This window comes from Leucoraja erinacea, chromosome 17, assembly GCF_028641065.1.
Source record: "Leucoraja erinacea ecotype New England chromosome 17, Leri_hhj_1, whole genome shotgun sequence".
Taxonomy (NCBI): Eukaryota; Metazoa; Chordata; class Chondrichthyes; order Rajiformes; family Rajidae; genus Leucoraja; species Leucoraja erinaceus.
Window position 1 is genome coordinate 39893151 of NC_073393.1, and position 26262 is coordinate 39919412.

The 26262-nt window shown below is 44.0% G+C and overlaps 1 protein-coding gene across 1 annotated transcript in view; it reads left to right on the forward strand.

The window, feature by feature from the left end:
* The window catches only part of cpne7 (copine VII), a 172050-nt gene that overhangs the window by 52855 nt on the left and 92933 nt on the right, over positions 1-26262 (forward strand). Inside the window, exons 3-4 of the mRNA XM_055649026.1 lie at positions 8292-8474; positions 20910-20959. Coding sequence (XP_055505001.1) covers positions 8292-8474; positions 20910-20959 — 233 coding nt within the window. The remainder of the gene's footprint in view (positions 1-8291; positions 8475-20909; positions 20960-26262) is intronic.

Sequence of the window (26262 nt, forward strand, 5' to 3'; positions counted from 1 at the left end):
TAGTTTCTTACCTGGCTTTCTTAGAGTAAAAGCGAGAGGGACGAATTGGCCAGTGTGTTGATCCTTCTCTTGACCACGGCAGGTGGCCACAGACTGTGTCATCTTTTGTTCAATTATGATTAAGTAATTTCACCCATATGTCATTATGATTTGTGTTACCTTTGAGTTCCCTATTTAAAGTACTGATATTTGTCTCTGTCCTTGTTCAGTCTTGGATTTTTCTCATGCTATGGCCTGTATTCTTGTTTATCAGGATTCCATTAAAAACATTTTTAAGTTGAATTTATTCTTGACTCCTGTGTCTTGATGGATGCACAAGATGTACACATACAAGAATCAATGTTTGGGGATATGAGTTTAAACAGCTTTGGTGTTCCTAAAAAAAGTCACCAAGTGCTGGAGTAACTCAGTGGGTCCGGCAGCATGTCTGGAGAACATGGATAGTTGATTTTTGGGTTGAGATCTTTCTTCAGAGTCCAGCCGGCTATTGTAAACTAGCATTTACAATTCCTTGTTTCTACATTTAGGTATTCCTAATATCTGTTGAAAGAATATTTATACCATACAATAATAATGTAAAGACAAAAACAATGCCCCCAAGTATATGTCGTTTGGAGCTTATTTGGAGGTTGTGGTGTTTAATAGTTCCTTGTTATAGGAATGAAGTTGCTCCTGAACCTGGGCATAACAGTTTTCAGGCTCCTGTACCATCTAACTGATGGCAGGGGTGAAGTGACAGCTTGGCCAGGGTGGTGTGGGTCTCTGATGATGCTAGCTGCCTTTTTGAAGCAGCGACTCCTGAAGGATAGGCTCGTCTAGGATGGGCAAAAATAAGCTTTGTGGCTTCAGCCTATTACTTTTTCGGTCATTGATTATGTGAACATTGTGTGAAATAGATATAGTGTTGGTTCATATTCACACAGATTGTAACGTTTTGTTCTTTTTAATGTATGAGCGAAATAAACTATTCATTCATTCATTCAAGTTCCCTTCGATGGTGGGTAGGTCAGTACCCATGATGGACTGTGCAGTGTTCCTGGCCCTGCACTCTTCTTTCTTGCAAGGAGCTCATTGCCGACTTCAGGAAGTGATGAGGCAGGCACGCACTCCCCCATCCACATTAACGGGACGGAGGTGGAACGTGTTTCTAGCTTCAGGTTCCTGGGAGCCAACATCTCCGATGACCTCTCTTGGACCCACAATACCTCTACTCTGATCAAGAACGTTCATCAGCGTCTCTTCTTCCTGACGGAATGACTGAAGAAGGTCCATCTGTCTCCTAAGTCCCTGGTGAACTTCTACCGCTGCACCATCGAGAGCATCCTTACCAACTGCATCACAGTATGGTATGGCAACTGCTCTGTCTCCGACCGGAAGGCATTGCAGAGGGTGGTGAAAATTGCCCAACGCATCACCAATTCCTCGCTCCCCTCCATTGAGTCTGTCCAAAGAAAAGCGCTGTCTGCGGAGGGCGCTCAGGTCGCCAAGGAAGGGTCTCGCCCCGAAACATGGCCTATTTCCTTCCTCCATAGATGCTGCTGCACCCGCTGAGTTTCTCCGCTTTTGCCGAACCTTTGAGAATATGGTCGAGGAACTGGCAACTTTTTGGCATTTGATTGATTTACCCCTATGCTCTACCTCATTGTGACTGCCAATGTCCAACAATGGTGGTGACACTTATTATTATTTGAAAATCGTTTGCTATGTCGCTGGCTGAAGGGAGATGCTAAATGCATTTCGTTGTCTCTGTACTGTACACTGACAACGACAATTAAAATTGAATCTGAATCTGAATCTGAATCTGAGTGTTCACTACTTTTTGCAGTCTTCTTTCTTCCTGGGTGTTCAAGTTGCCGAACCAGACTGTGATGTAACCAGTCAATATGCTCACCTCTGTACATCTATAGAAGTACAAGAGAGTACCTGTTGACATACCGAATCTCCACAATCTTCTAAGTAACGAGAGGTGTTGATCAGCTTTCTTTATGATTGCATCAATGTGCTGGGTCCAGGACTGATCTTCAGAGATATGCAACCCCGAGAAAAAAAAAAACAGAACCCTCCACCATACGTCGACAAACAATAAACAACTTTGTGGACCCTATATTACCTTCCTCTTCCAAGTCAGCATTCAACCTCCCATGGTTTTACTCCGTTGAAATCCCCCAGGACGGTGGACAGCACACTTGGCAACAGTTTTTTTAAATTTTTTTTTTTTGATTGATTTTTCCCTCAAAAAATGCTCTGATTTATTGTGATCTGCAATTTGTCCTACAATGGTGGTGCCACCAATGAAAATTGAATATGGACATTTACCCATAATAAAAATTATTGTCTGGCTGATACAATACTGAGTATAGAGTGTGTAGAACAGAGGGCTGAGCACGCAGCCTTGGGAGGTGTCTCCATGCTGATGGTTATTGAGGAGGCAGTGTTGTTGTTAACTCATACAGACTGTGATCTGTTGATGAGGGATTTGAGGATCCAGTTGCAGAGGGATACACAGAGACCCAGTTCCGTGAGCTTGGTAACCAGTTTTTAAATTAATATATATATTATTTTTTTAAATCAAAAATATTTATTCAAATATTAAATATGTATGGTACAGTAAAAAAAACCCAGAACCCACCACCATAATACACGACAAACGATAAACTACTAATCAACTATGTTACAATCCTTGTCAAGGATGCATTCAACCTTCCATGGTGCCCAGTGGTCCCGGAAATCCCCCAGGACATCCGAGGACAGCACACTTGGTAACCAGTTTGGAGGGGGTGATGGTATTGAACGCCGAGCTATGAACAACAGCCTGACGTATGTGTTTTTATTGTCCAGGTGGTCCAGTGCAGAGTGGAGAGTCAGTGAGATTGTATCCTCTGTTGACCAGTTGTGGCTTTAGGCAAATTGCAGTGGGTCGAGGTTCTTGTTGAGGTAGGAGATGATATGTGCCACAACCAACCTCGCAAAGATCAAGAGGATAAACGATTTCTAACGATTCTGTCTTTACTGCTGGATGCATAGGAATGGACAAATATGATCCTATCCGCCAGCTGGACAGTGGTTAAGAGGTATTGGAGAGCAATGGTGTGGTCAAATGTGACAAAGATAACATGATATGGACAAGGAAGGACAAACACCCATTTTCAAACCTCATGAAATGTTAACGCTATCTTCAGTTGTACTGTGACTAGGGTGGACCCTGAGTGGAGGGATTTCACAAATGTTCTACATAAGATGGGCATGGAATTCCCGGCTCATTCTTTAATAGTCAGTCCCACATTTATCCTTGTTTCTTTCCTCAGTTTTTAGAATGAGCACTCCAGATTATTACAACTCTCATTAAATCATATGTTGAACATGACACAGAAGTGGGCCATTCAGCCCATCAAGTGTGTGCCAGTTGAGAAAGAGTCAACCAAACTAATCCCACCTTCCAGCTCCAAGTCTGCCTTCCTGCAATCTCAGCTCCTTAAGTTCACATCCAGGAACAGTTGAAATGTGATGAGGGTCTACTATCATCTCGGATATTGAATTTCAGACCCTTATTACCTCAGGGTGAAAAGCTATCTTCACCATCTCCCTACCTAGTCCTGCTATCAATTATAGACACAAAACGCAGGAGTAACTCAGTGGGACAGGCAGCATCTCTGGAGAGAAGGAATGGGTGACATTTTAGGGTTGAGACATTTTGGATCGACCCGAAACGCCACCAATTCCTTCTCTCCAGTGATGCTGCCTGTCACGCTGAGTTATTCCAGCATTTTGTGCCTCATCAAGCTATAGTTTAGCTAGTTTTGCTAATGCATCTTGTATTAATGGCTTGCTCCTTTATAGTGGAGAACATAGCTGCCTTCCAAACAGTTGATCCAGGTTCGATCCACAGCTGATATCGTTTCCTTGAATCTTGAATCTGGTGGTTAAGAAGGAACTGCAGATGCTGGAAAATCGAAGGTAGACAGAAATGCTGGAGAAACTCAGTGGGTGAGGCAGCATCCATGGAGCGAAGGAAATAGGCAACGTTTCGACCCAAAACGTTGCCTATTTCCTTCACTCCATAGATGCTGCCCCACCCGCTGAGTTTCTCCAGCATTTTTGTCTACCTTTGAATCTGGTGATATTTGTATCTTGTGGCTGATGAGAGAGGGAATGATTGGTGTGGCAATGGTGCGTGGTCATGTTGGCTGCTATCCCATGGCAGTGTGATGTACAGACAGAGTCGATGAGGAGGATACGGCAGATGCACTGGGCTACATCCATGGGCAGCACAGTGGTGCAGCGGTAGAGTTGTTGCTTTACAGCGAATGCAGTGCCGGAGACGCGGGTTCGATCCTGACTACGGGTGCTGTCTGTACAGAATTTGTACATTCTCCCCATGACCTGCGTGGGTTTTCTCTGAGATCTCCGGTTTCCTCTCACACTCCAAAGATGTACAGGTTTGTAGGTTAATTGGCTTGGTAAATGTAAAAATTGTCCCTAGTGGGTAGAGGATAGTATTAATGTGCGGGGGAATAGTATTAATGTGGGCCTCAGGGCCTGTTTCCGCGCTGTATTCCGCGCTCAACTAAACTAAACTCTCAGCAATGGTTTTATATGCTTGGGCAGAGCTGTTGCCAAACCTAGCTGAGATGCATCGCAATGAGATGCTCTCCACAGTGCATCTGTACAAGTTGGTGAGCATCGTTGGGGACTTGTCACACTTCCTTAATCTTCTGAGGGAGTAGAGGCCTTTGTGTGCGTTGGGTTGGCCGTAGCTTCAGTGGCATGTTTGTGATATTTATTACTCAGGACTTGAAGCCCTCAACCATCTCTCCCTCTGCACCATTGGTGCTGACTGGGGCGTGAGCACCCCTTCACTTTCTTCAGTTAATAACCAGCTCCTTGGTTTTGCTGACATTGAGGGAGAGGTTGTTGCCTTTCATGCTACTGAGCACTCTATCCCCTTCCTTTACTCCGTCTCGCGATTGTTTGAGATTCGGCCCACTGCAGTGGTGTAATCTGCAAACATGTAGATGGCCTTAGAGCAGGATTGGGCCACACAGCCATGAATGTATGGGGAGTATGATAAGAAGCTGAGAATACATCATCACAGGGCGCTGGTTTTGAAAATTATTGTGGAGGATATTCTGTCGCCCATGCTGACTGATTGTGATCTATGGGCCAGTAAGTCCAGGATTCAGTTGCAGATGTAGGGTTTTGACTGGTAGGTCTAGGAGTTTGGAGATTGGAGTATTGTTGGAATTATGGTACTGAAAGTGGAGCAATAGTCAATAAATCGGAGCCTGATGAAGGTGTCCTTGTTGTCTAGATGTTCTGGCGATGAGTGTAGGGCCAGGGAGATGACATCTGCCATAGACCTGTTGCAACCGCAGGCAAACTGCAGTAGATCGAGGCTGCCCGGGAGGCTGGAGTTAGTGCGCACCATCACAACTCTCAAAGCGCTTCATGAGGGTGGATGTCAGATCCACTGGACGATAATTATTGAGGCACCAGGATGATAATAGTCTTCTTAAAGTAGATGGAGATGTCAAAATGGAGTAAAGAGAGGTTGAAGATGTCCGTGAATACTCCCGCCAGTTGGTCTAGGCAGATCCTGAGGATGTGGCCGGAGACCTCATCAGGGCCAGTCCGTGGATCCACTCTCAGGAACGTAGCCAGCGATGCTGCCCAACTTCACTTTGCAGTCCGCTGTAGCATGTAAGCTTGCCACAATCTACGTATGTACGTGTGGTCATCCCAACTTTAGCTTGATCCTCAATTCTCACTTGGCATCATTGATGGCTTTTCAACGGTTGTAAATAGATTGCTTTTACCGCTCAGGATTGTTTAGTCGGTTTGAACCTACACTGCACTCCCTCAATTGCAAGAATGTCCTTCCTCAAATTTGGACACCAAAAATGCACACAACACTCCAGGTGTGGTCTCACTTGGGCCCTGTACAACTGCAGAAGGACCTCTTTGCTCCTATACTCAACTCCTCTTGTTATGAAGGCCAACATGCCATTAGCTTTCTTCACTGCCTGCTGCATGCTTACTTTCAGTGACTGATGAACAAGGACACCTAGGTCTTGTTGTACTTCCCCTTTTCCTAACTTAACGCCATTCAGATAATAATCTGCCTTCCTGTTCTTGCCACCAAAGTGGATAACCTCACATGTATCCACATTAAACTGCATCTGCCATGCATCTGCCCACTCACCCAACCTGTCCAAGTCACCCTGCATCCTCATAGCATCCTCCTCACAGTTCACACGGCCATCCAGCTTTGTGTTATCTGCAAATTTGCTAATGCTACTTTTAATCCCTTCATCTAAATCATGAATGTATATTGTAAATAGCTGCGGTCCCAGCACCAAGCCTTGCGGTACCCCACTAGTCAATGCCTGCCATTCTGAAAGGGACCCGTTAATCCCTACTCTTTGTTTCCTGTCTGCCAACCAATTTTCTATCCATGTCAGTGCTCTACCCCCAATACCATGTGCTCTAATTTTGCCCATTAATCTCCTATGTGGGACCTTATTAAAGGCTTTCTGAAAGTCCAGGTACACTACATCCAATGGCTCTCCCTTGTCCATTTTCCCAGTTAATTCCAGAAGATTAGTCAAGCATGATTTCCCCTTCGTAAATCCATGCTGACTCGGACCGATCCTGTTACTGCTATCCAAATGTACCGCTATTTCATCTTTAATAATTGACTCCAGCATCTTTCCCCACCACCGATGTCAGGCTAACTGGTCTATAATTCCCTGTTTTCTCTCTCCCTCCTTTCCTAAAAAGTGGGATAACATTAGTTACCCTCCAATCCGCATGAACTGATCCTGAATCTATAGAACGTTGGAAAATGATCACCAATGTGTCCACGATTTCTAGAGCCACTTGCTTAAGTACCCTGGGATGCAATCAAGAGAGAAAAAGTATCCTGAAAATAATTTTATAATCTGCTTCAAGACCATTGTCGGTTAATTCTATAGAAAATTGTTTCCAACTCTCAGGAACATTGTTACTAACTCTTCCACATACACTGTCATGTCTTCGTCCAATTAAGTGCTCTTCCATACATTTGGCAACCCTTTCAAAGTCAGAATATGGACCATTGATGCTTTAGAGTTTTAATAAAAAGTTGAAGTTATTGCTGGAAGTATAGCTCCCTAATTCAATGTTAAATAATGTGTTGCTGTCAGGATATTGCACAAAGTACCTGAATATATTAATAAAAGATCATTGTGGTATACGCACCTGGAATTTAAACTGGTGGTGTTTCGGAGTAGATTTGTTCCAAAATTGAGTTTTATGGAGATTGTCATTCCATTCGTGGGAAGAAACAGTCAAAACAATGACCAGCCTATATTCAAGCTCCAATTGGTACTAAATAACAATTACACTCGCACACCACGAGGGCAGCTGGTTTGAGATACTGGGATGTAGTAATGAGTGACCCGTTGGTTGAAGGTCTAAGGGCATTTTGTGGCATTATTAGGAAAGTATCTGCATCCACTGAATCCCTTCAACAATAGTGGTGGGTGAATGGAGTTACTTACTTTAACCCACGTGCTAAAAATCATACATATGCAGTTTTATGAGTAAAGACCACAAAAGTGTCTTTTAAACTTCAGAGGAAATGCCTTCTCCAATGGTTCCATATTCTGATTCAGAATTATTGGAGCTGACAGATAAATGTGCAGGAAGGAACTGCAGATGCTGGTTTACACCGAAGATACACACAGAATGCTGGAGTAACTCAGCGGCACAGGCAGCATCTCTGGATAGAAGGAATGGGTGACGTTTTGGATCGAGACCCGGAGACTGAGGAATGATCTTGCCTATTCCATCTATCCAGAGATGCCGTCTGTCCCGCTGAGTTACTCCAGCATCTTGTGTCTGACTGATAAATGTGGTCATTACAAAATGATCCTTTATTCGAGTGTGCCAATTGCTTTGATCTGGTTAACATTGTTCTTCCCAGTTAATCTTTTGGATTCTAGCTGTAATTAAGATAGATATCAAAATCTTCTTTTTGCCGCAAGGAGTGAGATCCATGATTGCCATTGAGATATTATTACAGTTGTTATTACACATTCATGACTGGTTTAATTTTTTATTGTTTAAGAACATCGTGGAGCCATGTCCTGCTCTGGGCAATTCTAACTGGCAATGTCACGAGCTTTTAAGCTCCAATATATTATAGAAATGAAATCAGACGGTGTAACTTAGGCAGTCAGTTGAATCATATATATTAGGCATTCTTAACAGTCAATATTAGTGATCTTTTAATATTATTTCTCTTTTTCCAGGTCGACCGGACTGAGGTTATAAAGAGTAACTTGCATCCAGTGTTCTCTAAAATTTTCAATGTGGATTATTACTTTGAGGAGGCTCAGAAGCTTCGATTCGAGGTGTATGATATACACGGGCACTGCAGTATTGGTGCACGAGACGATGATTTCTTGGGTGGTGTGGAGTGTACCCTTGGCCAGGTAAGTACCAAAGGCAGTAGTACTGGAGCACATCACAGATACACGTCATTCTTATGTTTCACTGCGTTTTAACCTGCTCAATGTCAAGTTTTATTCCCACTATTGGCCATCACCCGGGTTTACTCGGGGGTGGCACTGAACAGGTTACATGTTCCAGCTCTTTATTTCCACATCAAATTTGTTGGCAGCACGGTGGCGCAGCGTTAGTGTTGCTGCCTTAAGCCCCTGTCCCACTTACGTGTCCTTGGCACTCTAATTAAGCGACCTCGTGGTCGCGTTGAGGCGCGACGGTCCCGCGAAGGTCGGGCACGACTTCACGCGCCCGCACAGCTGTCAGGAGCGCGTGACATCATTTGAAGATGGACACAAAAGGCAGGAGTAACTCAGCGGGACCGGCAGCATCTCTGGAGAGAAGCAATGGGTGATGTTTCGGGTCAAAACCCTTCATCAGTCTGAAAGAATGGTCTTGACCCGAAACGTCATCCATTCCTTGTAAAGCGCTTACAGTGACAGAGGCCCGGGTTCGATCCCGACTACGGGTGCTGTCTGTACGGAGTTTCTACGTTCTCCCCGTGACAGGTGGGTTTTCTCAGAGATCTTCAGTTTCTTCTCACCCTCCAAAGCCGTACAGGTTTGAAGGTGAATTAGCTTGGTATGAGTGTAAATTGTCCCTAGTGGGTTTATAGACAATAGGTGCAGGAGTAGGCCATTCGGCCCTTCAAGCCAGTACCACCATTCAATGTGATCATGGCTGATCATCCCCAATCAGTACCTCGTTCCTGCCTTCTCCTCACATCCCCTGACTCCGCTATCTTCAAGAGCCCTATCTTGGTCTCTCTTGAAAGTATCCAGAGAACCGGCCTCCACTGCCCTCTGAGGCAGAGAATTCCACAGACTCACAACTCTCTGTGAGAAAAGGTTTTTCTCGTCTCCGTTCTCTCCGTTCTAAATGGCTTAAACTGTGGCCCCTTATTCTTAAACTGTGTCCAAACCCCCCTGTTTCAATGGATCCACTCCTCCCAAACATTCCAGGGTACAAGCCCAGCCACTCCATTCTCTCCTGCCTCTAGCGTGTACCTCAATAGCAAGAATGTCCTTCCCCTTAACAAAGTCTTGCTGGTCTTTAGTGGAGATGTTTCAATAGAGATGGACATTTCCTGCTCTCATCGTGTTCAAAAATGAGATCCAGCAGTGATATTAAAAGACATTCCAGTCTTGCCGCTCCATTCTCTCAGCATATGACAGTCCCGCCATCCCGGGAATTAACCTTGTAAACCTACGCTGCACTACCTCAATAGCAAGAATGTCTTTCCTCAAATTTGGGGGACAAAAACTGCACACAATACTCCAGGTGTGGTCTCAGGATAGTGTTAAGGTGTGGGGATCATTGGTCGGCACAGACTTGGTGGGCCGAAGGGCCTGTTTCCACGCTGTATCTCAAAACTAAACTAAACTAAACTAAACTAAAATTAAATTATCAGTTGGAATAAGGAGACAGTGGTCAATGTTGTAACAGCTTCTGGTAACCACACTATTACCAAGAAACAAAGTTTAATATTGATATATTTAACAAATTAAAAGGAATTACAGATTTACACATTAGGAATTACACATTTCTAAACGTTGTTTGAGCAAAAAGGTCCAAGAAATAAAGGCAGGTCGAGCAGATCATATGTTCGTTTGACATTATATTCACTGAGAACTTTGTCTATCCCCTGTCTGATCTCTTTATTCCTTGATTCCCTTCAGTGCTCCATCTGAAATCCTCAGCCCAGTGGGAAAGCATTCCAGGAATTAACAATCTAAGTGAAGAAATATCTCTTCTTTTATCTCCTCCAGGGATGATGCCGTTTTCTGAACCTATCCCTTCTGGATGTTGATTCCTCAGCCATTGCAGAAAGCCTCTCATTCCTGCAATCTCTTACAGAATCTTACATGGTTTAATGAGATCATCGCTAATACTTCAAAATCCAGTGAATACTGGTTCATTGTCAAAAGTTAAATCCAATCTTCTCAGCTAGATTACCTCTCAAGCAGGCCGGATAATGAAACAAAAAATTGGAAAATTAATTCTTGCACTCCATCTTAACTTGCAAAAAGCATCAACGTAATATTTGCCTTTCAAATTGCTTGCCGAACCTGAACAATGCCTTTGTGTTTTGTGAATCTCAACATCAGATTCAGATCAGATTCAGATTCACATTTATTGTCACATGCACCAATTAAGGTGCAGTGATATTTGAGTTACCATGCAGCCATACTCACAACACAATTAAAATAACTATAGAACTTAACATAAACATCCGCCACAGTGATCGCTGTGATGGAAGGCAATAAATTTCAGTCAGTCTTCCTCCTTTTGGTCACCCGTGTTTGGGGCCTTGACCCTCCGCAGATGCCGCTACGGACGGCTCGATGTGCAAGCCCTCTCGTCGGGGTGATCGAAGCTCCGACGTCGGGACGGATGAAACGGCCACTTTCTTACTGGGACCGCAGCTTCTTGATGTTATAGGCCACAGGCAGGCCAGCGGTAGGAGCTCTTCTCCGGCGATCCCCGGCAAGGGATCCCTGGCTCCGGGATGGTAAAGTCCGCTCCACGCCTGCTGCTAGAAGCTCCGCAGACCGCGGCTTCACGATGTTAAAGTCAGCAGGCCGGCGGTCGGAGCCTTTCTTCTGGTTCCACGAGTGTTCATCAGCACCTGGTGGTAAGCGCTCTGCTGCTGGGATACCCATCTTGGTGGCAATAGGGACAGTGGCTAGGCTGCTCTTCCACATCTGGGGGTGAGCTTCAGTTGGTGTTGTTTCCAATGGGGGTGACGCTGGTTAGGAAGCTCTTACGGGATTTTAACCGCCTAGGACGGGGCACATGGTTGTGTAATGGGTGTCTATCATCTGTCAGTTTTTTCAGACACCGCTGTACTGATCTATGTTCTATGTTCTGTCAGCACTGACCACCAGAACTGGCCATTACCGTAATAAAAACAAAATTGATATATATATATTCTTACTCTCTGCATGTTTTCTCTTAACTAATCTTCAGAACATGCCTAATAGTTTAACCAATTCTATGACCAATATTTTTGTATTAACCTTCCCACAACATTTTGATGAATTTTTCTATGTGGGTTAGGACATCATTAATCCCCAAGAGAAAGTGCTTTCGTGGAAAATAAGTACATTTACAGATGTTGTAAATGAAACTTAAGGCTGTCTAGTTCGATATAATTCGTAGTTATTTAATTATTTCATTAGATGTAATGCAATTTACACACAAGGGTTGCTTTGTTTCTGAAGGTGATTGATATGACCATAGTTGCTTGAGCTATATGAAACTGTGTGTTTCCTATTTACCCTAAATTATGCAAATACTGCTATGTTTATCTAATGAAAAAAATGTAAATCCCTTTTATAACTTTGAGCTTAGTTCAAGGTTTAGTTCAAGGTTTCAAGGTTTCAAGGTCAGTTTATTGTCACATGTACCAGTTAAGGTGCAGTGAAATGTGAGTTACCATACAGTCATACAAAGTGAAAAGCAACAAGATACACAACAACATCAAAGTTAACATGAACATCCATCACAGCAGATTCCACATTCCTCACTGTGGTGGAAGGCAATAAAGTTCAAACTTCTCCCTCTTTGTTCATAGCAACATAGAAACATAGAAAATAGGTGCAGGAGGAGGCCATTCGGCCCTTCGAGCCAGCACCGCCATTCACTGTGATCATGGCTGATCGTCCCCTATCAATAACCCGTGCCTGCCTTCTCCCCACATCCCTTGACTCCATTAGCCCCTAGAGCTCTATCTAACTCTCTCTTAAATCCATCCAGTGACTTGGCCTCCACTGCCCTCTGTGGCAGGGAATTCCATAAATTCACAACTCTCTGGGTGAAAAAGTCAAACCATCCGCAGTCGGGGTGATCAAAGCCCCCACAACCGACGACCAACGTCGGGGTGATCAAAACTCCCACATCGGGGCGGTTGAAACTCTCCACGGCATGGAGCTCCCGAGTCGGTCTCTTCTTACCAGAGACCGCGGGCTTCACGATGTTAAAGTCCACAGGCCCCGCGGTCGTAGCTTTGATCCCCGGCAAAGGGACCGTAAGCTCCGCGACTCCTGTGGTTGCCAGGCTCCTGTGGTTGGAGGGCTGGGTCTGTCTCCAGGAAAGGCCACCAACTCCACGATATCAGACCGTAGTGGGGCCAGTGGTACGATACGGAAAAAAAACACATCTCCGTCGAGATAAGAGATTGAAAAAAAGTTTCCCCCAGCCCCCCCTCACCCCCCACAAAAAAATAACCAAGAAACACTAAAACATACTTTTAACACATACTAAAAATAACAAAAAGGAGAAAGGACAGGCCGCCCTTGATGCCAACCTCATGATACTTATATTTCTTGAAAAAACATGGGGAAATTATATGAAGATTGTGCTCATTGCTGCTATCTAGTATTGATCATGCTAAATTATGTAGAGAGCACCTCAGTGATTGTACCAGTGGGAAGCCATTGTGCTTATTCACCAACCCAATTGTACTAATGCAACACTCCTTCATGGGGTTATTTTATACATAGGAAGGAACTGCAGGTGATGATTTACACTGATTTACAGTAATCAGAACTATTTTGGCTGGAGACACAAGAGACTGAAGATGCAGGAATCTGGAGCAACAAACAATCTGCTGGAGGATGTTGAGTAGAACCTGTGGTGTGGTGGTGTGGTGGTGGTGGTGGTGGGGGGGGGGGGGGGGGGGGGGGGTAGGGGCGGAGGGAGAATTATCAATGTTTCAGGTCAAAACGTTGCATTAGATTTCAGAATAATGTGTAATATTCTCCCAAAGTGAGCCATCACTCTGAATTGTTTAGGAACGAACTGCAGATGCTGTTTAAAATTGAATATAGACACAAAATGCTGGAGTAACTCAGTGGCACAGGCAGCATCTCTGGAGAGAAAGAATGGGTGATATTTTGGGTTGAGACCCTTCTTCAGACTCCCAAGGAATCCAGACATTTCTCTGACTAACATTCTGACAGACTTGAGCTTTGTGAGGAGCTGATGTACTTCATCCATCTCAGGGAAGCTTTGACCAATAGTTTATGCCAGGATGACCATGTCAGATTGTTTCAAACCCCAACTTTAGTAAAATGGCAACATAGAACATTGAACATAGAACAGCCCAGCAGAGAATTGGGCCCTTCAGCCTACAATGTATGTGCCAGTCACGGTGGCACGGCAGTAGAGTTGCTGCCTTACAGCTAATGCAGTGCTGGAGACCCAGGTTCGATCCCGATTACGGGTGCTGTCTGAATGGAGTTTGTACGTCCTCCCCCTGACCTGCGTGGGATTTCTCCGAGATCTTCGGTTTCCTCCCACATTCCAAAGACATACAGGTTTGTAGTTTAATTGGCTTGCTAAATGTAATAATTGTCCCTCGTGGGTGTAGAGTAGTGTTAAGGCCCTGTCCCACTTTCACAATCTAATTCACAACCTTTTTTACTCGTGAACATTTTTCATCAGGCTAGAAAAATGCCCCGACCTACTTGATGCCACGAGTACCTCCGACTAGCATCACGACCTACCTACGGCCTACGACCTTGGGACGACCATGCTGCGAGTATGAGTCAAGGGCAAACTCGGCAGAGGTCGTGAATTAGGTCGTGAAAGTGGGACAAGCCCTATAATGTGCGGGGATCACTGCTCGGCGCGTACCCCGTAGGCCGAAGAACAGTTCACGTGCTGGATCTCTAAAACAAATGTGATGCCAAGTTAAACTGATCTCATCTGCCTCTACATGATCCATCTCTCTCTATACCTTTCACTTCCATTTGGTTATCTAAAAGCTTCTTAAACAATTACTGATGGGAGGAAATGTTTAATCATCATGATGGTAAATTTTCAGAATCTGCTGATGCTTCTCAAAGCCTAACACCTGGAAACAGCTCGACTATTATAGGTTGTCTGTTGCATGGAGAGGTTATATATTCCCAACACAGTTCTATTATGTCAAACAGGTTTGTAAACTTGCAACAGAATCACTTATTTTCATATGGGAGAGGAAGATGTGGATTGATGCACTCAGAATTGCTTCAAAACCCATTAATGGCTGGATGCACTAAGTGTTATATAATCGCAACAACATTTTGCATTCTCTCTGACATTCATTCCACTGAAGTCAGTTTGACTAACGTCCACGGATGTTGCATTCGAACACATTTTACTCAATCGGGATAAATTCCTGTGCAATTATAATGTTCTGTAAGCTGATTGATTTGATATCTAATTTACTTTGACTTCAAGCCAACTAGAAAACAGCAAGAGTAAAATGTTAGCAAAGAGCTAAACTATGGAAAATTCTTATTGCCAGTTAATTTGGGCAATGTGCAGAGATATGCTTCGAATGATTTCTGGTTCATCTATTGGCCACTGAACTTGGTATATTAATGTGAAACCTGGAAGCATTTATAGCGAGACACGTGTTGTGAAACAATGGGATCGTTATTACGTTATACAGAGAACAGTTCACACGCTACTGGGGAGGGTTCTCCCAGAGTTCTATATATATATCATGGCACACCCCTAAGCCACGTGACAACTTCTTCCCGCCAAACCTGGTCATGTGACCCTGCCAGTCCTAGGGCCGAGGGTTCACCTAGTAGGTGGCCTAACCACCAGGTGGCGCCACACGTTAAAGATATAAACTTCCAACTTTGACCAGATGGATGGCAAATCTAGCACAGAATGTACCTTGCTGTAGTGTGTGTGTGAGGCTTCTAATTATCCAAACAGAGTTGAAAAATGCCCTTTATGATGGGATGTATTAAGATAGTTACTCCAGGACAAGGGGTCACAGCTTAAGGATAAGGGGGAAATCCTTTAAAACCGAGATGAGAAGAACTTTTTTTACACAGAGAGTGGTGAATCTCTGGAACTCTCTGCCACAGAGGGTAGTTGAGGCCAGTTCATTGGCTATATTTAAGAGGGAGTTAGATGTGGCCCTTGTGGCTAAGGGGATCAGGGGGTATGGAGAGAAGGCAGGTACGGGATACTGAGTTGGATGATCAGCCATGATCATATTGAATGGCGGTGCAGGCTCGAAGGGCCGAATGGCCTACTCCTGCACCTATGTTTCTATTTCTATGAATGCAGATTTGCTGCCTCCTCTTCATCCATTGTGAGCTAGCCGACCAAAGCTAGGGAATTGGCTTCATGGAGGAAGCAGAGAAGTTTGTTTATCGGACTGGAGGCCTGTGACCAGTGGTGTGCCTCAGGGATCAGTACTGGACCCATTGCTGCTGTAGTTTATATCAATGATTTGGATGAGATTATAGAAGGCATGATTGGTAAGTTTACAGATGATGCTACAGTGGGTGGTATCATCGATTGCGAAGATGGGTATCAAACACTACAGCAGGATTTTGATCAGTTGGGTTATGGCCTGAAGAATGGTTAATGGAATCTAAAGCAGATAAATGCGAGTATAAATTGTCCCTAGATGGTGTGGAATAGTGTGCGGGGGATCGCTGGTCGCGGGCTGGATCCACAAATGGGGGGGGGGGGCGTCGGGGAACGTGAGGGGGGGTGGGTGGAGAATGGGAGAAGGGTGGGAGAGGGGGAGAAGGGGGTGTGAGGGGAGGGGCTAGTGGATAAGGGGGAGAAGAGTGGAGCAGGGAGAAGGGAGGAAGAGAGGGAAGGAAGATGAGGGGGGGGAGAGGGGGGGGCGGAAGGGTAGGGGGAGTAGAGAAGGAGGGACGGGGGGGGGAGGGGGGGGAAGAGGGGAGAGGGGAGTTCAGTCTACACTCACTGAATCCATATCCCTGTGAAAAGTTATAGATCGGATCTGAAAGCGGACCTATAGACCTATAAATAAAACGGGGCGACTCAGACATCTTTTCATTTGCACAATTGATTATATTGTATTAAATTTAATATATTAATGTTTAAAATCCACGCATTGAAGGAAGAATATTTTAGAGCCTCAACCCTAACCGGGCATCACCCGCTTGACAGCATACGTCAGCGTGTATGTCGTGCAACTTGACGGTTTTACGGGCTCCATAGTCGCCCAAATGTCGCCCAAGTGGGACAGGCCCTTAACTCTATGATTCTTGCTACCAGCACCCAAGGGCAAACGTGTATCAAGGGAGAAAACATACCATGGTGATTCAACTAATTATAAATGAATTTCATCAATAAAGCTTTTTTACACAATGAAAGCTATATATTATTCACCTATGATCAGCATGTTGGATACCTGGAGTCCTGTTCGAACATAAATCATCAATATTTTCTGTCTGACATTTCATAATGATACAAGTGACAGCTGCAAGGCAAACAAGAATCTGTGGCTGGACTTTTCTGACATTATGGAAGGTTTACTGGCATTGATTTCCATTCTCTCAGGTCTGACATTCTGGTCAGAATACACTGGCATTTTGCAATAGCTCAAAATGGTCAGCAATATGTATTTCTGAATAACAAGACATTGTTACATTCATAGTAGCAGTGGCAACCCTTCCCTGAAATTATCCAGCCTAAACTTAGTAATAGTATGGGATTGCAGATGCTGGTTTACTAAAAAAAGGTGTGAGGTAAGGATAGACGAGGTGAGAATTGTGGAGGCAGTGGATGGAATATTGATGGGAGGGGAGAGGAGTGGGAAGCAATGGTGGCAAACCACATGGGCACAGGGTAGGGATGGAAAGAAGAGTTGTTTGTAGATAGTTAAATAAAGTTGGAGGATTTAATGTTCATACCGTTAGGTTGTGATCGACCCAAGAGGAATATGAGCTACTGTTCCCCCAGTTTCCGTGTGGCCTCAATCTGGCAATGGAGGGGGGCCAGTTCAGAAAGGGAATGGGAAGGGGAATTAAAATGGTTGGCACTCGGGATATCTAGCAGTTCTTGGCAAAGATCCTATAGCAAGACAGATCACTCGACGAAACAGACGTAGTATGGTCGTGGGCAGATTCATGGGTAATTTTCGGCCCATTTCTGTAACCGGCTTCCGTCTCCGCACCAAAGATCCCGTAGATATTAGCGCGGAGACGGAAGCCGGTTACAGAAACATCCTCGCAAAAATAAAAGTTCCTTGGTAAAAATGTTCTCCTCATTTTCAGAATTATAATTTATTAACACAAACTGTTCCCCCGCAACGTTGATTACACTGCGAGTCGGGTCGGGACGGGTCGGGTTACTGAAATGGATGAAAAAAAGGCCCACGTTCTGCTCCGTTGCGTACTACACGTCAACCCATTGCATGTAGAAGAAGTGGTCTATCTTGCTCCGCTGTAGGATCTTTGGTTCTTGGTGAACTGAGCACAAGTGTTTGGCGAAATGGTCACGGAGTGACTGGAATGTTGGAGAAAGGTGTGTTTGATGCAGAGGTTGGAGGGCTGAAGTAAAGACTAGGGATATAGCTGTTCTTGTTCCAATTAAGGAGAGGTGGAGAAAGCGCAGAACCATGGGACACAGAGACATGGCTGAGGGATTTAGTTGAGTTTAGAGGTACAGCGCAGAAACAGGCCCTTCGGCCCACCGAGACCGCACCGACCAACGATCCCCACACATTAACACCATCCTACACACACTAGGGACACAAGTTTTACATTTATACCAATCTAATTAACCTACAAACCATATAACCATATAGCCATATAACAATTGCAGCACGGAAACAGGCCATCTCGGCCCTACAAGTCCGTGCCAAACAAATGTTTTTTTCCCCTTAGTCCCACCTGCCTGCACTCATACCATAACCCTCCATTCCCTTCTCATCCATATGCCTATCCAATTTATTTTTAAATGATACCAATGAACCTGCCTCCACCACTTCCACTGGAAGCTCATTCCATACCGCTACCACTCTCTGAGTAAAGAAGTTCCCCCTCATGTTACCCCTAAACTTCTGTCCCTTAATTCTGAAGTCATGCCCTCTTGTTTGAATCTTCCCTATTCTCAAAGGGAAAAGCTTGTCCACATCAACTCTGTCTATCCCTCTCATCATTTTAAAGACCTCTATCAGGTCCCCCCTTAACCTTCTGCGCTCCAGAGAATAAAGACCTAACTTATTCAACCTATCTCTGTAACTTAGTTGTTGAAACCCAGGCAACATTCTAGTAAATGTCCTCTGTACTCTCTCTATTTTGTTGACATCCTTCCTATAATTGGGCGACCAATTATATACGACAAACCTGTACGTCTTTGGAGAGTGGGAGGAAAGTGGAGCATTCGGAGAAACCCCACGCAGGTCACGGGGAGAATGTACAAACTCCATACAGACAGCACCCATAGTCAGGATCGAACCCGGGTCTCTGGCGCCGTGAGGCAGCATCTCTATTGCTGCACCACCATGCCAATCCATCTATGATAGCGGGGGAACCATGTTTACTAAAGGAAGAGGACATCTCGGATGTCCTAGAATGGGAAGCTTCATCTTGGGAGAAGATGCGGCGTAGACGGAATAATTGAGAGGACGGGATAGTGTCTTCGCAAGAGGCAGGGTGGGAGAAGTGTAGTCCAGATAAATTTGATTAATGTGAGATTAATGTGAATGGACTCTTCATGGTCGGCATGCAATTGGTTGGTTGGAAGACCTGGATCCATGCTTTATGCCTCTACCACTTTATAATATAAAGTAAGTAGGTTTAGAAGCATCACCGCACAGTCACAGGTCATTAAAGCTTATATTTATTATGCTCATTCTTTGTAATGGTGAGCTAGGTGTTTAAGGTGGATGTTGTTTTAAATGCAGCATTTAATACCCTGTCAACCATGCTGCGGACTCTTACACTGCGCTGACGGACTCCTCACATGGAGTCCAAAGGAAGAGTGCAAATATCCACAGACTTCCCAGATACCAGATTGGGAAAATGTGCCTGATTCCTGCACCAGGGAATGTCTATAGTAAGTCAGAGGCTCAATTCAAATGTACGGGGAAGAAAGGTGCTGCAGGAGAAATGCAAATGGACCTTTTATTGATTTAATTACACTAATTCAAATGTTTTGAATTATTTTTAAACTGGTTCCAAGTGAATTTGTGTATGTTAGTCATTAAATAACAGGGATAGCATTGATTGCCAGTGTGCTAAGGGCATGGCCTCACCAGACGTCAAAGTGGTGATATAAGTGCAGGTGGACACGACAGCCCTGACACTGCACTGCTATCATGTATCTATACACTGTAAATGACTCCATTGTAATCATATATTGTCTTTCTGCTGACTGGATAGCACGTAACAAAAGCTTTTCACTGAACCTCGGTACACGTGGCAATAAACAGAATTGTAATCGTAAGAATGTAAAACCTTGTGATAGGAGTAGAATTAGGCTGTTCAGCCCATCAAGTCTGATCCGCCAATCACGGCTGATCTATCTCTCCCTCCTAACCCCATTCTCCTGCCTTTTCACCATAACCTCCGACACCCGTACTAATCAAGAATCTATCTATCTCTGCCTTAAATATATCCACTGACTTTGCCTCCACAGAAACCAGTGGCAAAGAATTCCACAGATTCACAACCCTCTGACTAAAGAAATTCCACATCATCTCCTTCCTAAAAGAACGCACTTTAACTCTGTGGCTATGACTTTTAGTCCTAGACTCTCCCATTAGTGGAAACATCTTCTCCACATCCACTCTATCCAAGCCTTTCACTATTGTACGTTTCAATGAGGTCCCTCCTCATTCTTCTAAACTCCAACAAATATTGGCCCAGCACCGTCAAATGCTCATCAATTCTTGTTGTATGACTGCAGAAACCAAATTTCATTTTAACTTTGTTTGAGGTACAAATGACAATACACGGTATTGTACTGTATTGTTAATCTACTCATTCCTGGGATCATTCTTGTAAACTATCATATCAATGTGCTGGAGGTTGGGTTTCCAGTGGAGGACGATGTCGGGGACCCACGATGGATTAAATGGCCAGCAATCTTGGGGCAGCAGACAATCTGCCTCAGTTCCTGCAAGTTACAGAGATAATGCGATGAATGTGGCTCTGTTCTGATCGGTGAACAGTAGCCATCATGAAATTGTGCAGAAACAGAAATTGTATCTTCCATGATCAAATCTTCCAAGGGTTCCAATGACTAACGTTCTAAAACGCAAATCTCTGCTCAGGTTTTACCCTCAGGAAACTCTTAGTTGTTTAACCTGATTGTTATGAAGCATTGAAATGAAATATGGTTTAACCAATAATAATGGTCAGATTTAACTTGATCAATTTTTATGTTCTTCAGCTGCAGCAAGCATTTTTAATAAATATTAAGTATATCCCATTGCTATAGGACATTCAAGACATTAATTAGAATATATACTGCAGCTACTTAGTGGTTGATGGGGACATGGTGAGCCAAAGGGCTTTTTTGTGATTCAATGATTCTATGATATATCATTCATTCAGCTTTATGTAATATGATTTTGTATTTTACAGATTGTGGCTCAAAAGAAAATGACAAAGTTTCCGTTACATTTGGCAAATTGGTTTTGTGGTCTTTCTTTTAAGACCCGGCCACAGTTTTTAATGTTCCATTTATACTAAAGACGTGGCATCGTCTCTAGTGGTGTATTTGTCCACAGCAAACCCAGCACCCCAGCACAACACCACTCGAGGCACCACCGCCTACCGGGCACCAGCCCCACGCCCTGACCCGCCCACCTCACACCCCACCGCCTGCAACCCCTGCACCGCCCCGACCACCCCCCCAACCTCCTGCGCACCACCCACCCTAAATCCCTGACCCCACCTGCCTCACCCCCCCTGCCTCACCAGCCGACCTCACGCCTCACCCACCTTGCTCCAACGCCCCCAACCCAACTCCCCTCACGACCACCCCACCCCCCCTGCCTCACCCCAACCCTGCTTCACCCACCACCCCTGGCCTCACCCCACCCCCTGAGCATCTGCCTCTATCCCCTCTCAATCCGCCTCATCGTTTCTGAGACAGCATTGTTTACATGATTTTAAAGGCCGTCTACACATCCATCTGTGGTCACATTTTCTTTTTGTGTGTGTGCTTCTATAATATTGTCTTTATTCCGCAACACCGATCGGTGCTGATATAATGGACTACTGTTCAGGACAATACCATATTGTCATACTTTCCATTTCTGCTACAGGGCAAAGTTACACATCTTTTTTATTACCATTGCTTGAATTTGATCAGTTAATTTATTATTTCATATAATATTCTCAGCTTGATATACTTTACTCATCGCTCTTTTATCTTTGATCTTTGATCTCATTCCTATTTTAACTTTTAGGTTATTATAGCTCCTAGAATATGAGCAGATATTGTGTGTGTGTGTGCGCGGAGAGGGGTGTTTAAACAGGAATATGGTTCCTACCAATGAGAATGATAAGAACATGTATTGTGTGTATTTACCATGCTCATTAACAACAGAAAATCTTACAATCTGAAGGATATATCTGGTAAATATCAAATACTGCTCCCTCTGGGTTTTAACCACAGGTTTGAAATTGGGTGGCACAGTGAGCAGAGGTAAAATTGCTGCCTTATGCCCCTGTCCCACTTAGGAAACCTGAACAGAAACCTCTGGAGACTTTGCGCCCCACCCAAGGTTTCCGTGCGGTTCCCGGAGGTTTTTGACAGTCTCCCTACCGGCTTCCACTACCTGCAACCACCTGCAACCAACAGGAACCGCACGGAAATGTTGGGTGGGGCGCAAAGTCTCCAGAGGTTTCAGTTCAGGTTTCCTAAGCGGGACAGGGGCATAATGGCGCCAGGCACTCGGGTCCGATCCCAACTACGAGTGCTGTCTGTACGGAGTTTGCACGTTCTCCCCGTGTCCTGCGTATGTTCTCTCCTTGATCTTCGGTTTCCTCCCACACTCCAAAGATGTACAGGTTTGTAGGTTAATTGGCTTGGTATGAATGTAAAAAATTGGGATCGCTGGTCGATGTGGACTCAGTGGGTCGAAGGACCTGCTTCTGCGTTGTATCTCTAAACTAAACCAACCCAACCTCAAGCCATTATTCCAAATCGATTCATCCTTTCAGCTAGAGTCTTACTGCCAGTGTGGCAGAGGGGCAGATCATTCCAAGGGCACAGTTCCACTCCATCCCCCATGTTATTTGTCGTTGAGATTAAGTGGAGAACATGTCGAGTAATATTAAAAGTCTAAAAGGAGAAAATGGATTTGGAATGGAGAATGCCATGTTTACCGAGGGATCAGAAAATGGTGAACGTTGAGAGAAAGGTAAATACAGAGATAATGAATCCATCAAGTGAGTTGGAAGAGATGGAATAATCACGTAAATCAATACTAATAAAAAGAATAGATAAAGTAGGAATAAGATTTTGAGAGTGAATAAGAAAGGATGTACATTTGTGATACTTTTGGGATTGATACAGAAATGAGTCCAAAGGGCTGCTAGAAATTGTCATCATTAATGGCTCACAAAAAATCAAACGCAGCTGATAGTATCTCTGGGCTAATTTTGGGAAAATTTTTAATTTGCGATGAAATGAAACAGACAATATACTGATCATTTAGTCTCGTGGTCCGCATCTCTCATTACTCTTGCATCTACTTATGAAAAAAAGGTTTCTGTAATCACCGATACTGCGAAATGAGGAATTTCAATAATAATTGTTTCATGGGCAAGGTGGTGATCTTAATAATAATGGAATGTAGAAGGGCATAACAACTAATTGTTATTGAATTAACTCTCATCACCACCTGACTGTTTTGTGTTTAAATGCTGATTTGATGTTCCTCATTGACGTCACAAAATGAATCCTGCCCACTGATTGAATGAAGGATTCATTCATCTTAACCCAAATCTCCCAAAAGGTAACTTAAGCAGAGCTATTTCTCACAGCCAATACTTGAAAAGAAATGGCACTAACGGAGGATAAGCAAATTGTTCAAGAGGCTAAATGATGTACACGCAGGAAAATGGTGAGTGCTGGAGCGCCATGGTATAATAGAATAACAGGGAACTGCAGATGCTGGTTTATACCAAGGAGAGACACAAAATGCTACAGTAACTGTGGATCGGGCAACATCTCTGGAGAAAATGAATCTGTGACGTTTTGTGTCGGGTCTGAAGGAGCCAGTCCTGACAGTCATCGCATTTTTTCCAGAGGACAGAAATGGCTGTCTGGTGCAGCTTGAGTTACCTCCGGCATTTGTGTCTGTCTGAGAATCAGTGTAGTTGTTTGTTTGGCAAATAAGACTGGTTTGTGTACATAATTAGTGGAATTTTGTGTACAGAAAATGAAATGAATGTTACCCCCACTAATTGATGACAGATAATTGAGAATAGCACGATATGAACCAGTTCCATTATGTTGTAGTGTTTGCATCATTCCATTTCATTGCACATGCACATCCATAGCGTTATGTGACAAATATACTGACTACAATGTGCAAACTGAATTTCATAACGTTCAACTTCTATTGTATTTGTAGTTTGTTTGCAATGTCATATCCACTTTCATTTCACTGAGAGCAACATCTCTCTCGATTCGTATGGTGACAAATAAAATCTCTTCGGACCTTACCATTAATTTTGTGCAAATCTCATGCAACATTCTACTGAATCTCATACTTCTCCAAATTCAATTCCCCTACTGATGACGGCTGCTAATGTGGCAAAAGAGTGCCTTCTGTCAATCATCCCCAAGGTTCCTTTCACCCCCCCTATTCTGGAGAGCATGACAACCTAATCCCTCTCTTAGTTAAAAACCCGCTTTTGCTGCAGGTCAGATACTATCAAAGGTGTCTGCCCCAATTCGGATTTACTCGAGGGAGAATTTTAGGTCATTCTGTGTAGCATAAGCGATTGCATCTCTAATTGCCACATTTTGTATTTTGGCACATTACTGATTTGGCCTCCATAATATAACTTCTCAATATTCAATAATGGGGGGGGGGGGGCAGAGTGAACATTCCGATCCCAGCTGCCTAAAGGTAGAGGGGCTGAACCCACTACCTCAGGACATTTTTGCCTTTCGTCTGTTCCGGCCCTCCATTTTAATCCATTTTGTTTCTCCTTGCAGGCTAACTGCTTTCTTTTATTTTTCAACATGACTGACTACCTTGAATCTTGTTTCTCTCACTATTCAGTTAGTTTAATAAACATTCTTTTTCGCTTTTTTCTGATGTCCCTGTTTATTGGCAGTGCAGTTTTTTACTATCAAGGGTAGTTTTTCTTGCTTTCTTCTATTGTAGATTTGTTGCTTCAAAAATATGGTCTAAGGGAGAGATCTGGGTGCAAGTTTCCATTGGGGGTGAGCAAGGGGAATTGGGACTTAATGGGGATTGCTGACCAGTTTTAGAACAGGGATGGTGAGGGGGCACAGATTCTTGTTTTTGGGGCCAATTGGCCTCCTTTGCATTTGGAGATATTTTTGTTTTCGGCAATATTTCAATTAATAAGGATCTTTTTTTATTTCTAAAGCTGGACAATTTGCAAAACAGTAACATCAAATCTCACGCTTGCATGGCATCCAAGTAGTAATAGGCTTCAAAGGGTTAACATGTTCTTTTTGTGTTTAATGTTGCTCAGGCCTTCTCCCAATCCCCTCCCCTCCATTTACTCTTGATGGTATCACACTAAATCAAAGCTCAGTGGATGCCACTTACTACCTGCTCAAAATCAAACAAATTGCACCTTGGCGTTTTGTGCCCCTAATGAGTCATAAACTGGATAAATACATGGAGTTTGCAAGTTATTCCTGGATGACATTTATTATTGTCCACTTCTCTCCTGAATGTCAAACTAGGCAATTTCATTAAAGTGGTTGAAATTGAAAAGGCTCTCATGGGCTGTGATTTTTCTAAATTTGTTTTAGTACGTCCTATGTTTCGATGTGCTGTGCACATCAGGAACTAAAGCTGCTGCCATATGCTTACCAGGATTTCTGCTTGGGAGATTTGCTTATTGTATGGTGCCAAAAAACAGCTGAAAAGGGATTAAAAGAAAAAATCACTTTTTAGTTGTGTCCATATGAGATGCTGTTCCTCCAATTTGCGTTTAGCCTCACTCTGACAGTGGAGGAGACTGAGGACAGAAAGTTCTGTGTGGGAATGGAAAAGGGAATTAAAGTGTTTGGCAACCGGGAGATCAGATAGGTTCAGTCGGACTAACGTTCGCCCAGTCTACGTGTTCAGTAAAACAATAGCCCAGTCTACGTTTTGTCTTGCCGATGTATAAGAGTCCACATCTTGAACAACGGATACAGTAGATGAGGTTGGTGGAGGTGCAAGGAAGGGATGAGTTAACCAGGGAGTTGCGGAGGGAACGGTCTCTGCTGAAAGCAGAAAGGGATGGAGATGGGAAGATGTGACTAGTGGTGGGATTCTGTTGGAGGTGGCGAAAACGTCGGAGGATTATGATTTGTATGCAACGACTGATAGGGTGAAAGGTGAGGACTAGGGGGACTCTGTTTCTGTTGCGACTAGGGGGAGGGGGAGCAAGGGTGGAGCTACGGGGTACCGAGGAGACACTTGTGAGGGCCTCATCTATGATGGAAGAGGGGAACCCCTATTCCTTAAAGAATGAGGACATCTCGAATGTCCTAGTATGGAACATTTCATCTTGGGCGCAGATGCGGCATAGACGTAGGGATTGGGAGTAGGGGCTAGAGTCTTTGCAGGAAGCAGAGTGGGATTCGTGGTATAGTCTCGATAGTTGGGAGTCAGTGGAGATGTTATAATAGTACGTCAGTCAATAGTGCTATTCTCCGTTGACACTTTAAGTACGGTGAGACTGCAAGAAAGGGACGGAGGTCGTCAGGAGATGGCCTTCAGTGAAT